This window comes from Erinaceus europaeus, chromosome 15 (genome assembly GCF_950295315.1).
Source record: "Erinaceus europaeus chromosome 15, mEriEur2.1, whole genome shotgun sequence".
In the NCBI taxonomy this organism is placed as follows: domain Eukaryota; kingdom Metazoa; phylum Chordata; class Mammalia; order Eulipotyphla; family Erinaceidae; genus Erinaceus; species Erinaceus europaeus.
Window position 1 is genome coordinate 45,758,474 of NC_080176.1, and position 13,377 is coordinate 45,771,850.

At 40.2% G+C, this 13,377-nt stretch overlaps 1 protein-coding gene across 2 annotated transcripts in view; it reads left to right on the plus strand.

Annotated features, from left to right (window-relative positions):
• Positions 1-281: 281 nt before the first annotated feature.
• Positions 282-13,377, plus strand: part of DSG2 (desmoglein 2) — a 53,093-nt gene continuing 39,997 nt past the window's right edge. The window contains exon 1 of one of the 2 annotated variants that reach the window (XM_060173659.1): positions 282-946. In XM_060173659.1, the coding sequence (XP_060029642.1) occupies positions 911-946 (36 nt within the window). In that variant the 5' untranslated portion in view covers positions 282-910. The remainder of the gene's footprint in view (positions 947-13,377) is intronic. The other variant, XM_016187201.2, reaches the window with a different exon arrangement.

Consider the following 13,377-nt stretch of genomic DNA (forward strand, 5'->3'; position numbering starts at 1 on the left):
GGAAATTGAAACAAGAGAGGTTGTCCAGGTCACATGCCTAGAAATTGTTGGACAATTCTGACCTCTATTAAATTATGTGAAAGAGAATTTGCAAATCATGTCCACTAGTGTCTATTTCCTTTCCCATATATTTCTCCTAGTAGGATCTAACAAAGGAAGAAAAGAAAAAAAAAAAAAAAAGTACTGTTCCTTTTGTGATTCTTCTTTCTTCTGTTTGTCTCTGTACCAGATAAACAGCAAAGCTGTTGGAACAATGAAAATATTCTCCTGGAAGACTTGAAAAGTCTTAGCAGAGACAGGCGCCTGGAATCCTGCTCCATGCAGAAGCTTCACTTCCAAGCAGCCGGCCCAGGACTGAAGCTACAGTGAGGACCCTGTGGCTCAAGTCTGTTCTGGGCGCCACCCGCGCTCTAGGCCTAAGGCACCCGGGGTGGTCTCCGGAAGTCAGACACCCCCGGAGGCCTCCAGGTCAGCTCACCAACACTTTTAAAAGTCTCTCCTGGGAAAAGCAAAGCGCGCCCCGGGTTCCCGGGTTCAGGCCGTAGCAGGTGGCCCAAAGCGCCTTCCGCCAGGCCGCGGTCCAGGCTGGGGAGGACCGGACGGGAGTGCGGGGCGGGGCCTGGCTCCAAAGTCCCCAAGTCGGGGACGTCACGGTCCCAGGTGCGTGTGCGACGGGGGCGGGAGTCCCCTGGGCGCCTCCCTCCTGCGCACCTCCCCACCTTGCCCCCGCAGCTCTGGAGGGCCCGGCTCCATTTTCTAGCTCAGGCCACACCTGGGGCCGCACCTGCGGGCAGGACAGCGGGGTTGCCCTCGGGGAGGAGGCCCTGGGGCTGAGCAGGAAGGGTGGGGCGGAGGGCGCGTTCGCTGGACGCCCGGGAGCCGTGGACTCGGAGCGGGGCGAGTGGGTGCGATGGCGCGGAGCACTTCGGGGGCCCTGCTGGTCCTGGTGAGTGCGGGGAGCGAGCGGGGCGCGGGGCGCGGGCAACCTGGGGCAGCAGCGGGAACCCGGCCGGCCGGCACCCCAACCCGTCTGGCGCGCCCTCTTGGTGCCCCGGGGTGCGAGAGGGCTGGGCAGGCTAAAACGAGCTCGAACCCTGCGGCTTCGGAAAATCTCCTGGGTCCCAGCGGGCTGCGTTGGAACCTGTCTGTAGCTCTGTCTCCTGCTGCCACACCCAGGCCCTGCCGCCCTTTTCTGTCAGCGATCTGTGGGTGCCAGGAGCCCTGGAAGGGGAGCACCTTTGCTGACGATCGCGGGGCGGGGGCTTTGTTGGACGGGAAGCGGGACTGGTAACTTTGCTAAAGATTTCTAAGGTTCCCCCAGGCTCAGAAACCAGGGGAAACACCTATAGACTATGATTACAGTATAATAAATAATAAGGCTGGGTTTTTAAATATAGTTTTCGAAGCTGATTCTTTTGTCAAGGCCACTTTATTCCTGTTAGAATTCCTAACGTCAAGACAGTCTTCACTTGAAATTCACGAAGTGTATGTTTTCCACAATCCTAATATTAGAGATTATATATATAAAATATCATTTCTATACTTCAGCTGGATCTGAAGTTGAATTCTTTTTCTGTTTAACAGTATTGTACATTATTCAGAAGTCTATCTGACTTTGGGAAGAAGTTAAATGGATTCTGATGAAGTGACGGTTATCCTACTAATGTCGGTATAGTTTCACCTTCCAGATACAACAAATATATGTTCAGAGAGATTAGATACAAAACCATACTGTTTTCTTATATACTGGGTTATAATCGAAAATACAGATACGTCAGCTCTATTAAAAGTTCTGGCTTCCAAAAGATTACCCAGAATGCTGTAGCGAGTGTGTGTGAGAGTGTATAAGAGAGACTAGCTAACCTAAGGATTTCAGTGAACTCTCACTTGTAATAACAGCATAATTAGCACCTTCATAACTTTTAGAAATACCCTTTCATTTTCATGCTGTTAATTCACTTTACCCAAGTCATTGAAATGATTTTTTATTCAAACTCATTTTGTTAACTTTTCTAAAACGTAATTCTGAGTTTTATTTTTAGCCTGAAGAATAACGGCAATTAATTCCCTATGATGATAACTTCCTGTCTAAGGAGAATAGAAAACTAACAGTGCCTGACTTACTTTGAGCGGCCAATGTTAAATTTCTAACAAATAAGAAAAGAAATTACCTTTATCCTCAACTGTATAAGAAACAGACCAATTCAAGTGAATTTATAGAGGAATGGGTAAATAATTTAGCCATAGTCTTTAGCAATTCATTGTTTTTCTATTTTATTGGGTAATATTTGACTGCTTCTTTAAAAAGTGATTACAATTAACTGAACTGGAATAGAACTCTTAGACTGTTTTTTGTTCCATTTTCTTTTCTTTTTATTTTATCCCCTTTTGTTGCCGTTGTTGTTGTGGTTATTATCATTCTTATTATTTATGTCATTGTTGCTGGATAGGACAGAGAGAAATGGAGAGAGGAGGGGAAGACAGAGAGGGGGAAAGAAAGATAGACACCTGCAGACCTGCTTCACCGCTTGTGAAGTGACCCCACTGCAAGTGAGGAGCTGGGGGCTCAAACTGGGACCCTTAGGCCAGTCCTTGTGCTTCACACCATGTGCACTTGACCCCCTGTACTACTGCCAGACCCCCCTTTATTTTTTCTATTTTCTACAGTACATTTTGTGAGCGGATGAGTATGTTTAAATTATCCTACAATTTTATTAATCATTATTAAATCACTAATAAAAAATTAAAAATAGAGGAAAAAATAAATAAATTGTGATCAATAGACAGTGAAGAGTTCAACATTCTGACCTCAGTATGTTTGAAGTCAGAAGTATAATCTTTGGTAAAGAATGAAGATCAAATCATCTGATGGAAATCATTCTTGAGAAAATGGGCCTTCTGCAGAAGGGACTATAAATTGTTGATCATATAGGTCAGAGTTCAGTTGCAGATAACAGAATTCATTCTAGTTAGCTAGCTTGCACAAGAAGAGGTTAACATCAGGGCATTGATATCAGCTGCATATATAAAAACAGCTGAAATAAAAGACATCAACTTGAGCTGTCCATAATTGTTTCAGTGCTACACTGCAGATTTCAAAGCCCCAAGAGGTTGCTGCTGCCTCTTCTATGATCAGGAACCATATTGCTACTCCTCCCACAGTGTGGAGATAACCATAATGGGGATGCTTTTGCTACCAGCCCCAGTGCTATGCCACATTTGCTAGGTAGGATATATTCCAGTTATCTGTCTGTCTGTACCCTGTACCCATGAATCTGGTGATGGACACTAGAGCTATGAGAGAAAGAAAGAAAGAAAGAAAGAAAGAAAGAAAGAAAGAAAGAAAGAAAGAAAGAAAGGAAGGAAGGAAGGAAGAAAGAGAGAGGGGGAAAGAGAGAGAGAAAGAGGAAGGAAGAAAATCCACCTACATCCACGTTTTTGCTTGCCAACTTGAACAGCAGATACAGTTTCTGCTTCACTTCCTTCTTTCTGAACTTTAATAATGCTTTCTGGTTGAAAGTAAATCACATTCAAAACCTTAACTGCAAGGAAGTCTTGATACATTCAATTGTCCTCTGCTGTTCAGAAGGATCTGACATGTGGAGTGCCACCCACATAGACAGCAATGGTCTTTAAGACCAGCTCTGTCAAAGTGAAAAATAGCAATAATTTTGCCATGAGAGCTGGAGAATCTTCAAATTTCTTTACCTGGTGTCCACCAACTCCTAAATGGTCCACAGGTAGAATTCAGAAGGCCCCTGGATGAGACTAGGAATAAACTAGATACCATTTTCAATAACCTCTAACTGAAAATTAGCACTTATATAAATTATGAATGTTGGAAAGGTTTTATAATACCATTAGCAATAGCTGTAACCTTGTTTTAATATTAATAGGACTCATAAATATATTCAGGTCATATTACATTCTCATCACTAACAGATCTTCTGCCAGTTCTTGTTAAATACTATTATATTTAAATACTGTTTGATAGTGTGTAGCATTACTACTGATACATCATGAATTAATGAGGGGAGGTAAGAATTCTGACAATTAGGTACATTTATGATCCAGAACATGTTCTTTTATGAATCTGTAAGCATTCCATATATGATCGAGGTTCAAACCCAATCCTCAAGCGGTTTTTTGGCTTTGGTGTCTTGCTCTCTTTCCCTTTCTGTCTCTGTCTGAAAACATAAGCTCGGATCAGTGAGGTCCCGTGATGGCAACAGCAGCAACAACAAAATTATTCAGCAGCAGTACTGATTGGCTTCCCCTAACTGCTATAAACACCACTTGGAATATGAAATTTCCTTAGTTTCTTCAATTTTACCTCAGACTAATTGAGTTCATCCTTTATAATCAAACTACAGTCTAAGGATTCAAGAAAGCAAATTATATTGTAAGTATATGTATCATGTAATGTTCCAGATTTCTTGGGTTGTTCTTCCAAAATACAAAAAAAAAAAAAAAAAAAAAAAAAAAAACCCTGAGTTTAAAACAGCAGAAATTATCTCATAATTCTAGATGGTAGAAATCTGAAATTAAGGTGTTGATGGGGCCATATCCTCCCTCTCCCTCACCTTCTCTCTGAAATCCTCCATTTCCTTCCTTGCACCTAATTAGAATTTGTGGTTTGAGAGAATATTTTTACATTCCTTGCTTTGTAGATGTCCATCTATATATGATCACTGTTGAGTGAGCTGCTGCTTGATGCTAAGTTTGATGTGAGTAGATAATAAAAGTTAAACATGTCCTGTTGACATATTGCTTCTCATTTAGTGATTATATATGTAAATGACCAACTTCTAAATGGGCAAATGATGGCAAGAGGAGTCATGATAAAAGACACTATCATGCTATACAGCCTACAGAAAGAACCAGCCAAGATCTGAGAATAATTATACATTAGTAAGATGCCAGTGAAGTGAGAGGAGACAAATGTTCTAGAGAGAAGAACATAAAGACAAGATCCATGGTTCCTTAGAAGAACTGAAAGAGTTCTTTATAGCTGGGACACAGAATGGAAGACAGAACAATATACTGAAAAATGAGTCTACATCTTTCTTGCTTGATTCCCAGAGGAGCCATGGAAAGATACTTAACGATTAAGAAAATGAATTTTGGTTAAACTGAACAGTAAAGAAGAGAGAAAGAAGAGATAGTAGCTGACTGGTTGGATACAAATTCGTAGCACTATTTGAATAACACACCAAAAAAGGGCGGAAGGGAGAGCTTATTTCAGAAAGTGCTGTATTGTGATTAAAGACCTAGATGGATGTAACCTGGCTGGAAGGTTGGTTTGCAATCAAGGGTTCTGGAGAAAATGTGTGGAGATGAGGTGGGGTGAGTGGTAGAAAGGACATTTTGGTTATCACAAGGCCCAGGATGCTACTGTTACAGTATTTGAAGCACCAAATCTAGGAATTTGCAACCTTCAATAGTCTGCAGAATGGAAGAATTAATCACTCAGAAACTTGTCCTATCAGAAATGCCACCTAGAAGTAGTAATAGGCTAATAGTAATAGTAAATAGCTCTAAATATAGATTGGTCGCTCAACTGTTTTTTAAAAGTAAATCTCTCTCCCACTGATTAAACTTTGATACATTCATTTGTTGAAAAGACATCACTGAGTACATATTCTGTGCCACTTAATACTTTTCTGGGTTGTACATAAAATCACACCTTCATGAGAATTCCTTTCATTAGTCAAACAGTTGCTGTCTGAATGAGGCATGAGAGGGCAGATTTGGATGATAATGAAAAAAAAAGAATTCTGGTTTCTTCATGTTCTAGAAATACTTTCATCCTACCAGCCATTCAATACTACAACACAAACTCAAGGAATGAAATCAAATTAAAGTGAATTACCCATGCCCACTTCTTCATTTAAAGACCCACTCTCCTTAGACCCTAAAAGAGCTAGTTAAGAAATTTGTCAAGAGCATAAAATTGTCATCTTCCATCACTACGTCTTTCAGATATCTCTGTTCTTTTCTTCCACAATATTCTGCTGGTGGTACTTTTTTTTCCCCACCCCAAAGTCATCGTCATGACTTCCTTTTATAGATGTTTTCACTGCCAACTGTAATCATTCTGTGTTGCTTCTTATGACAGTGGGAGAGACCAAGGGAGGGTGTACAAAAAACAAAGCACCACTCCGTCATTCCTGGAGATCTGACTCACTGTGTCTTTGTTGCTGTCATGTGGTGGCAGATACAACTCAGAACATCACAAATGCAAGGCAAACACTCTACTTCTGAGCCTCCTTCCTCCCTGATGCCTAGCATCGTTCCAGAAACGGGCAAGAAATGTCCAGGGGGCCCAGGAGAGCACCTGCCTCTCATGCACAAGACCCAGCACTACAGTGAAACAAAATAGACAAAACAAATAGAACCTCATAAATGACAGAAATGTTTCTTGACATTTTCCTTTCATCAAAACAAAAAGAAAAAGAAATGTAATTTAAGGTTTTCCTACTTTCACAAATGATCCTCCCAGTTCTCTAAAGCCCTTGACATTCACTATTTGCACTTTATCAATACTTATTTAAGGTCATTTAAAATTGCCTTTTTCCACTTTGGACTTTGAAGTCAACCATTATCTTCTTCTAGCGTTTGCCCTTCTTCCATAGCCAGTCAACAGCGTCAGGTTGAAAGCTGTCAGGAGCTGCTTGTAGCTGGCTTTGAAAGTGACTGGGATCCATGTGGATTCAGTCGGCTAGGAAGGATCCTCAGTTTCCCCAATGAATGGGTACTCACGGGATGCACCACGAGAAGGTCAATCCAATGCATCCTAACCATTATCTAATTCCTAGTCACTGTGAAATTTGCCTTACTGATGATAGGCCAGTGCCATCTAGTGGTGAAAAAAGGCAATCTGAAGGTCTTAGTTTCTAATGTTTAGTAGGGAAAATGTCCTTGCGCTCTGCACCATATGCTCTTAACCCTCTGAGCTACCGCCAGACCCCAGAGAAAGGGTTTTAAACCAAGGGAAAGAACTGTTTAATTCCTGTGTGTTTAATTATTATTTAAATTTCATGAACATAATTGCTACTGAATTTTTAGAATAGAAGCTGTCATCTCATACATTTCTGTAGTAACAAGTTCATTGCCTAGTATACAAATCATCTAAGTTTTTTCCTCTTTTTTTCTACTGCTATGCAGCAGTTTTATATTAAGTTTTAAATAAAATGTGAACCCTGGACCAGTAACAGCAGCATTGCCAGGAAACTTCTTAGAAATATATACATATATATTTCCTTATTGTTGCCCTTGTTGTTTTTATTGTTGTAGTTATTATTGTTGTTATTGCTGTCATCATTGTTGGATAGGACAGAGAGAAATAGAGAGAGGAGGGGAATACAGAGAGGGAGAGAGAAAGAGAGACACCTGCAGACCTGCTTCACTGCTTGTGAAGCGACTCCCCTGCAGGTGGGGAGCTGGGGGCTCGAACCTGAATCCTCACGCTGGTCCTTGCGCTTTGCGCCATGTGCGCTTAACCCACTGTGCTACCACCCAACTCCCAGAAATATATATATTTTTATATTCACTCCAGACTGAGTCTTAACTTCTCTGGCCCTCATCTTATTTGTAAGTACCAAGGAAAAAAGAAGAGCTCTTCTGTCATCATGCAAAAGTTAACCTGAAACAAGAATCCACACAACACAATCTAATAATTCAAGTGTAGCACAATTCTGCTAAATCTATATTTTAAAATTCTTTAGGGTAAAAAATATTTCCAAAGACAACAGCTTCCTATTTGAAGCTAGCTTCAATCTAATTCAAACAAAGCACTATTTATTCTTTGCCATTCTTATCTTTCTTTCTTTTTATTTATTTATTTTTTTTGGATTTTATTGGGAGTTCAGTGGTTTACAGCACAGTTGAGTACACATTGTCATCATTTTAATTTCCCAGCTTTGCATCACAAGTATCTTCAAAATCTCTGACTTCCACCCTACACCCCCAACTCCTCATCTTCCGTTTCTTTCCCAGAGTCTCTTGCTTTCGTGTAGTACACCATCCCCAGTCCAAGTTTCATTCCGTGTTCTCCCTTTCTGACTCTGTCTCTCAAGTTCCACCTACATGTGAAGTCATCCAGAATTCATTCTTCTCTTTCTGACTCATCCCACCCAGCAGTTTTCCTTCAGGTTCCAACCACTGTAAGTCAAAGATTGGGATTTTTAGAGTTTCTGGTGTAATATCTAGGTCTGTGATAGTTGGCCTTGGTTCCCCAGCATTGGTCATATTACTCTGTTTTGCCCTCCATTTTCCAATGCCGTAGCTTCTTTTGTTGCTGTTGTTTGTGTTCCCAGTTCTGTTCTACCACTGATATTATTTAGAGTTGGTGTACCTTTGCCTCTTTTCGCATAGGAGTCCCTTCTGTAATTCTTGCAAGGCAGGACTAGCGGTGCTGAATTCCTTCAGTTTCTTTCTGTTTGGGAAGATTTTAATTTCTTCTTCAAACATGAATATGAATATTATCTTCTAACCCTGATACTCTCTCCTCAAGTTGATTTATTCTACTTAGTAACCCTTAATGCCATCCAAAATGTCCTTCACGTCATATAGCTCTGTTCACACTTTTCTTTCTGTGTTTTGTAGCTTTTGGGTGAAATCATCTCTGAGATTCTGGAATTTGCATCTATATGTTATAGATGGAGTTTTTTTTTTATTGAGGGGATTAATGGTTTGTAGTTGACAGTAAAATACAGTAGATTGTACATGTGTAACATTTCTCAGTTTTCCACATAACAATCTAACCCCCCACCTAGGTCCCTTTCCACCGTCATGTACAGGACCTGAACCCTCCCCCGCACTCCCATGTCTTTTACTTTGGTGCAGTACACCAAATCCAGTCCAAGTTCTGCTTTGTGTTTTCCCCTCTGTTATTATTTTTCAACTTCTGTCAAGGAATGGGATCATCCCGTATTTCATCCTTCTCTTTCTGGCATATCTCAGTTAACCTGATTTCTTTAAGTTCTGGATGAAGTTTTGAATTGTATCCATAGTAAGCTTTCAGAATTCAAGCTCAGACATCTTTTTGAAATCCTTGTGAATTTGAATGGCTGTATATTTTTTTCTAGTTTTGGTCAAGTATGGTTTCTGCTGTTCAGCCAGCAGGTGGTGCTGGAACTATGTTGTTTATATGTTGTAAGGGGAGTGGAGAACAAGTTGGGTGGGCAGAATAGGTTTTTGTTGCCTTGTTTCAGACTGGACTCTAGCCTATGCCAGCCCACTGCTGGGTGTGATCTTTTGGTCAGTGCTACTTCATGGCTACACCCCCTGGGAGACCAAAGTATGGATTGTCCGAAATCTATGACATTTTTCTATATTTTTCCATGCAAAAATGCATCATGACTTTTCATCAACCCAATATTTCTTACATTTAGGTGAACCCAACATTAGCAAGTGAAAGGGTAATATAAATCATATAATCTGTTGCAGTGAAACATTAAGTAATCTTAAATGTTAATCAGTCAGTTCAGAATATTGCTTCTGTCTGTTGGGTTTTTTTCATTAATGATTGTGAAAACAAATATCATTGTATATTTAAATTAATTGTAAATATGATTACAAAACTGCTTTAGGTTGCTATTTCCTAAGTAAATTATCATGTTTAGCCGTAAGATTAGAAAGTTTTATAAAGGATACCTAGTCTCTATTACCCTCCTCTCCCCCCCAAAAAAATATATATATCACCTGGTGGTAAGTGAGATTCAAACAGAAGTCTGATCTACATCAGGTTTATTAGAGTTCAGTTGAGCAAAATCACTGTTTCTCCTATGCTGTACTAGGTCACTTACACTCTAAGTATATCATTTCTCCCATTTCAGATATCTTGCCAAGTCTCTTGAGACCATAAATATTACTAAGAATAAAAGATCCAACTCTATATACAAGTAGACAAGTCAGGACACATTATTGGAAGAAATAAAGAAATGGCATATGTGGTCTTTATCTCATTTCCTTCAGATTATTGCAAACCAGAACTGAAGAGATCTTTAAGAATGAACTAGAAATAAGCCAAGGTCCCTCAAGGCAGTTTCTGATTTTACCTTCTGTACAGTAAAATGAAAAAAAAAAAAAAAAGAATTGATCTTAAGACATTCTTCCAAAAATATCTATTTTAAGTAAGGAAAAGAAATAATACAGGTATTGCTCTGATTGTCCAAGTGTTGTTATGACTGTGAACAGGGATGTCCTAACTCATCTTTGTTTGAGTCTTCAAATGGTGCATCGACCATATTACAGACCTCTTTAATGTTTTTTTTTTCTGAATAAATGGCAATAGCAAGCTATTACAATGCTTAAAAGTTGGAGGGGCTGGGTGGTGCTTCACCCTGATGAACATACACATTACAGGTTTCCACCTGCAGGTAGAAAGCTTCATGAGTCATGAATGGTGAAACAGGGCTGCAGGTATCTTTCTTTCCTTCTCTATTCCTGCCCCCTTGTCTCTCAATTTTTCTCTGTCTCTACCCAAAATAAATAAAAGAAACTGTTAAAAGTTCAAACAGTACTTTAGACTACTCTGTATCCTTCCTCATCCTTCCATAACAAGCCATCATTAGTATGTGATATCAGTTTAAAGGATGACCTCACTGTGTATCTACTAAAGTCCAAAAGAAAACTCCAAAGTCATCTCCTTGCTATAAGCAACTTATCAGTCATGGGGGGATGTCACCTCGTGGTTCAAAAGTCTTTCTAGATTCTACTCAGTTCATTCCTCAAGGTGATCTTACAACAGGAAATCTCTCCTAAAAATGTGTAGACTTTAAGAACAAGTAACAAATAACACACTGACTGACTGTGTTTTTGCAATGATGCATGACCTCCCCTCATGCCTCTGCCAAAATAATTGCTTTCTTGCCAGATTCAAGGAAGGGAAGCCAGTTCTTATAAAATGTATAAGATCCAATAGTTGGAAAAAAATGTTTTGATTCCTTAGACTTTAGTAAATTAGAAAAGCATTTGAAGGATTTATCTGGTTTATCTAAAAAGCACCTTGGATACAGACTGTGGCTTTATTTTTTCTCTTCAGTCTTAAAGACATGTCATCCATGACATTTTTTTCTATCACCAAATTCTTTGTAAGAAAAAAAGAGAGAGAGAGAGAGTTCCAGATATCAAAACCATAATGGTCCTCTTATCCAGTCATCTTTCTAATGATTGAAATCTTTTGTGTAACATTCCCAAACTAGGTCGTTCATACTTACAGAACTGGTAGTGTTCAGAGGAAAAGAGAGGCATAGACAGCAGAAGTGTCAATTATTCCACTCAGAGAGTCTATACCAGTTTGAAATTCTGTTTAGATCCATTGTCTTCAAGAACCTGTATGACTTGACCCCTTCCAAACACAGAAGCAAGCTCTAAATCACGACTTCTCAATCTTGCTACTTGCAGCTATTTCCTGTGCATTACTGGCTATTGAGCAGTGTTTCTGATCTCCGTGCACTGGATGTCAGTAACACGGACTTCCTCTCCTTGCCAGCCCAACTGTCTGGACAATACTAAACAGAGTAGGTAATCCTAAGGCTGGAAAAAGAATGTGTACCAAATTTGCCAGGGTTGGAAGAACTCCTTAAAATTGAGGATGTTTTCTGTGAGACTGAGAGTCTCAAGGAAGAATGTAAATGATTTACTTTAGAAAGTCATGCTTCACAAACACTCGGACTTTGTGAACACTCTAGCAGTTATGAGAGGGAGGGGAACACAGGGTTTTGGTGGGCATGGTGTGAAATTATATCCCTGAAAGCTCATACTTTTGCATACCACTACTAATTGACTAATAAAAGAAGGGGAAAAAACACTGACCTATCAATACTTCTGTAATCAAACAAGCAGGCATTTCCACGGTTGAATGTTAGTGTAGTTTTCTTCATTTTTTTTCCTTTGACAATAAATGTGGAACAGATATTTGACTTCATCACGCCCTGTTAAGTGTCTCTGAAAACAGGCCACTGCAAGGATGCTATAAAAAGTGCAAGTAACCTATTCTGTAGATTTTAGGGGACTATCCACTTCAAGAAGCATACCAATTTTGGAGCATTTTTTTAGGGTAGTGCATACATTTTAATGGTCTGAACACAGCCAGTGCCCAGCAACTAGACCAGGAAACAATGGCACCAGCACCCTAAAATCGCTAACAGTACCTCCACAGACTCTCCACTACTCCCACCAACTTTGGTCTTACACTCACTATCGTTCCCATTTCTTGATTTTTTCCCCTTCGCATGGTTCTGGCCAAAGTGCTCACTCATTCCACTCCAGATTAACCTCTCCTGAAGCCCCCCTCCCCTCTTAGTCCTAAGCTCTTATCTACCACCATATTTCTTCTTTTACTTCCACTAAAACTCTTACCACAACCTGATTTCATCTTTATTCCCAACATGTAAGAATACAGGATGATGAGAGTCGTCAATTTATTAGTGCACTGTAGGGGTTTAGAAAATTAAAGGCGGGTTAAGCACATGTGGCGCTGGCGAGCCCCCAGCTCCCTACCTGCAAGGGGGGGGTCCCTTCACAGGTGGTGAAGCAGGTCTGCAGGTGTCTATCTTTCTCTTCCCCTCTCTGTCTTCCCCTCCTCTATTGATTTCTCTCTGTCCTATCCAACAACAACAACAGCAATGACAACAACAAGGGTAACAGCATGGACAACAAAATGGGGGAAATGGCCTCCAGGAGCAATGGATTCATGGTGCAGGCACTGAGCCCCAGCAATAACCCTGGAGGCAAAAGAAAGGAAGGAAGGAAGGAAGGAAGGAAGGAAGGAAGGAAGGAAGGAAGGAAGGAAGGAAGGGAGGAAGGGAGGAAGGAAGGAAAGAAAATTAAATTAAAGGGGTGGCTGTGGACTGGGTGATAGCGCTCCTGGTTAAGCATACATAGTACTAAACACAAGGACTCAAATGGAGCCCCAGCTCCCCACTCCAAGGGGGACCCTTCACAAAACAAGTCTTCAGGTGTCTGTCTGTCTTTCTCTCTCTCCCACTCTGACTCCCCCAGTCCTCTCACAATCTCAGTCTCTCTCTCTATCCTATCCAAAAAAATGGAAAGAACGAGAAAAAAAGGGGGGCGGATGGCCACCAAGAGCAGAGTGGTAGATTTTTAATGCCAGTACTGAGCCCCAGTGACTGGAAGCAAAAAAAAAAAGTGATAATAATAAAAATAATAAGTAATAATAATAATAAAATAAAAAATAAAATGAAGGTATGAATAACTACAAATTTCACAAAACTTAAGTAAAATGCAAGCCTGAAAAATTAGAAAAATACCTTCATAATTCTATTTACTAAAATTTGCTATGTACGAATTTTCACCAAAGTATTTGTGTTTTTATTCTTTTGACATAATAATCCTGCAAAATGTATTATT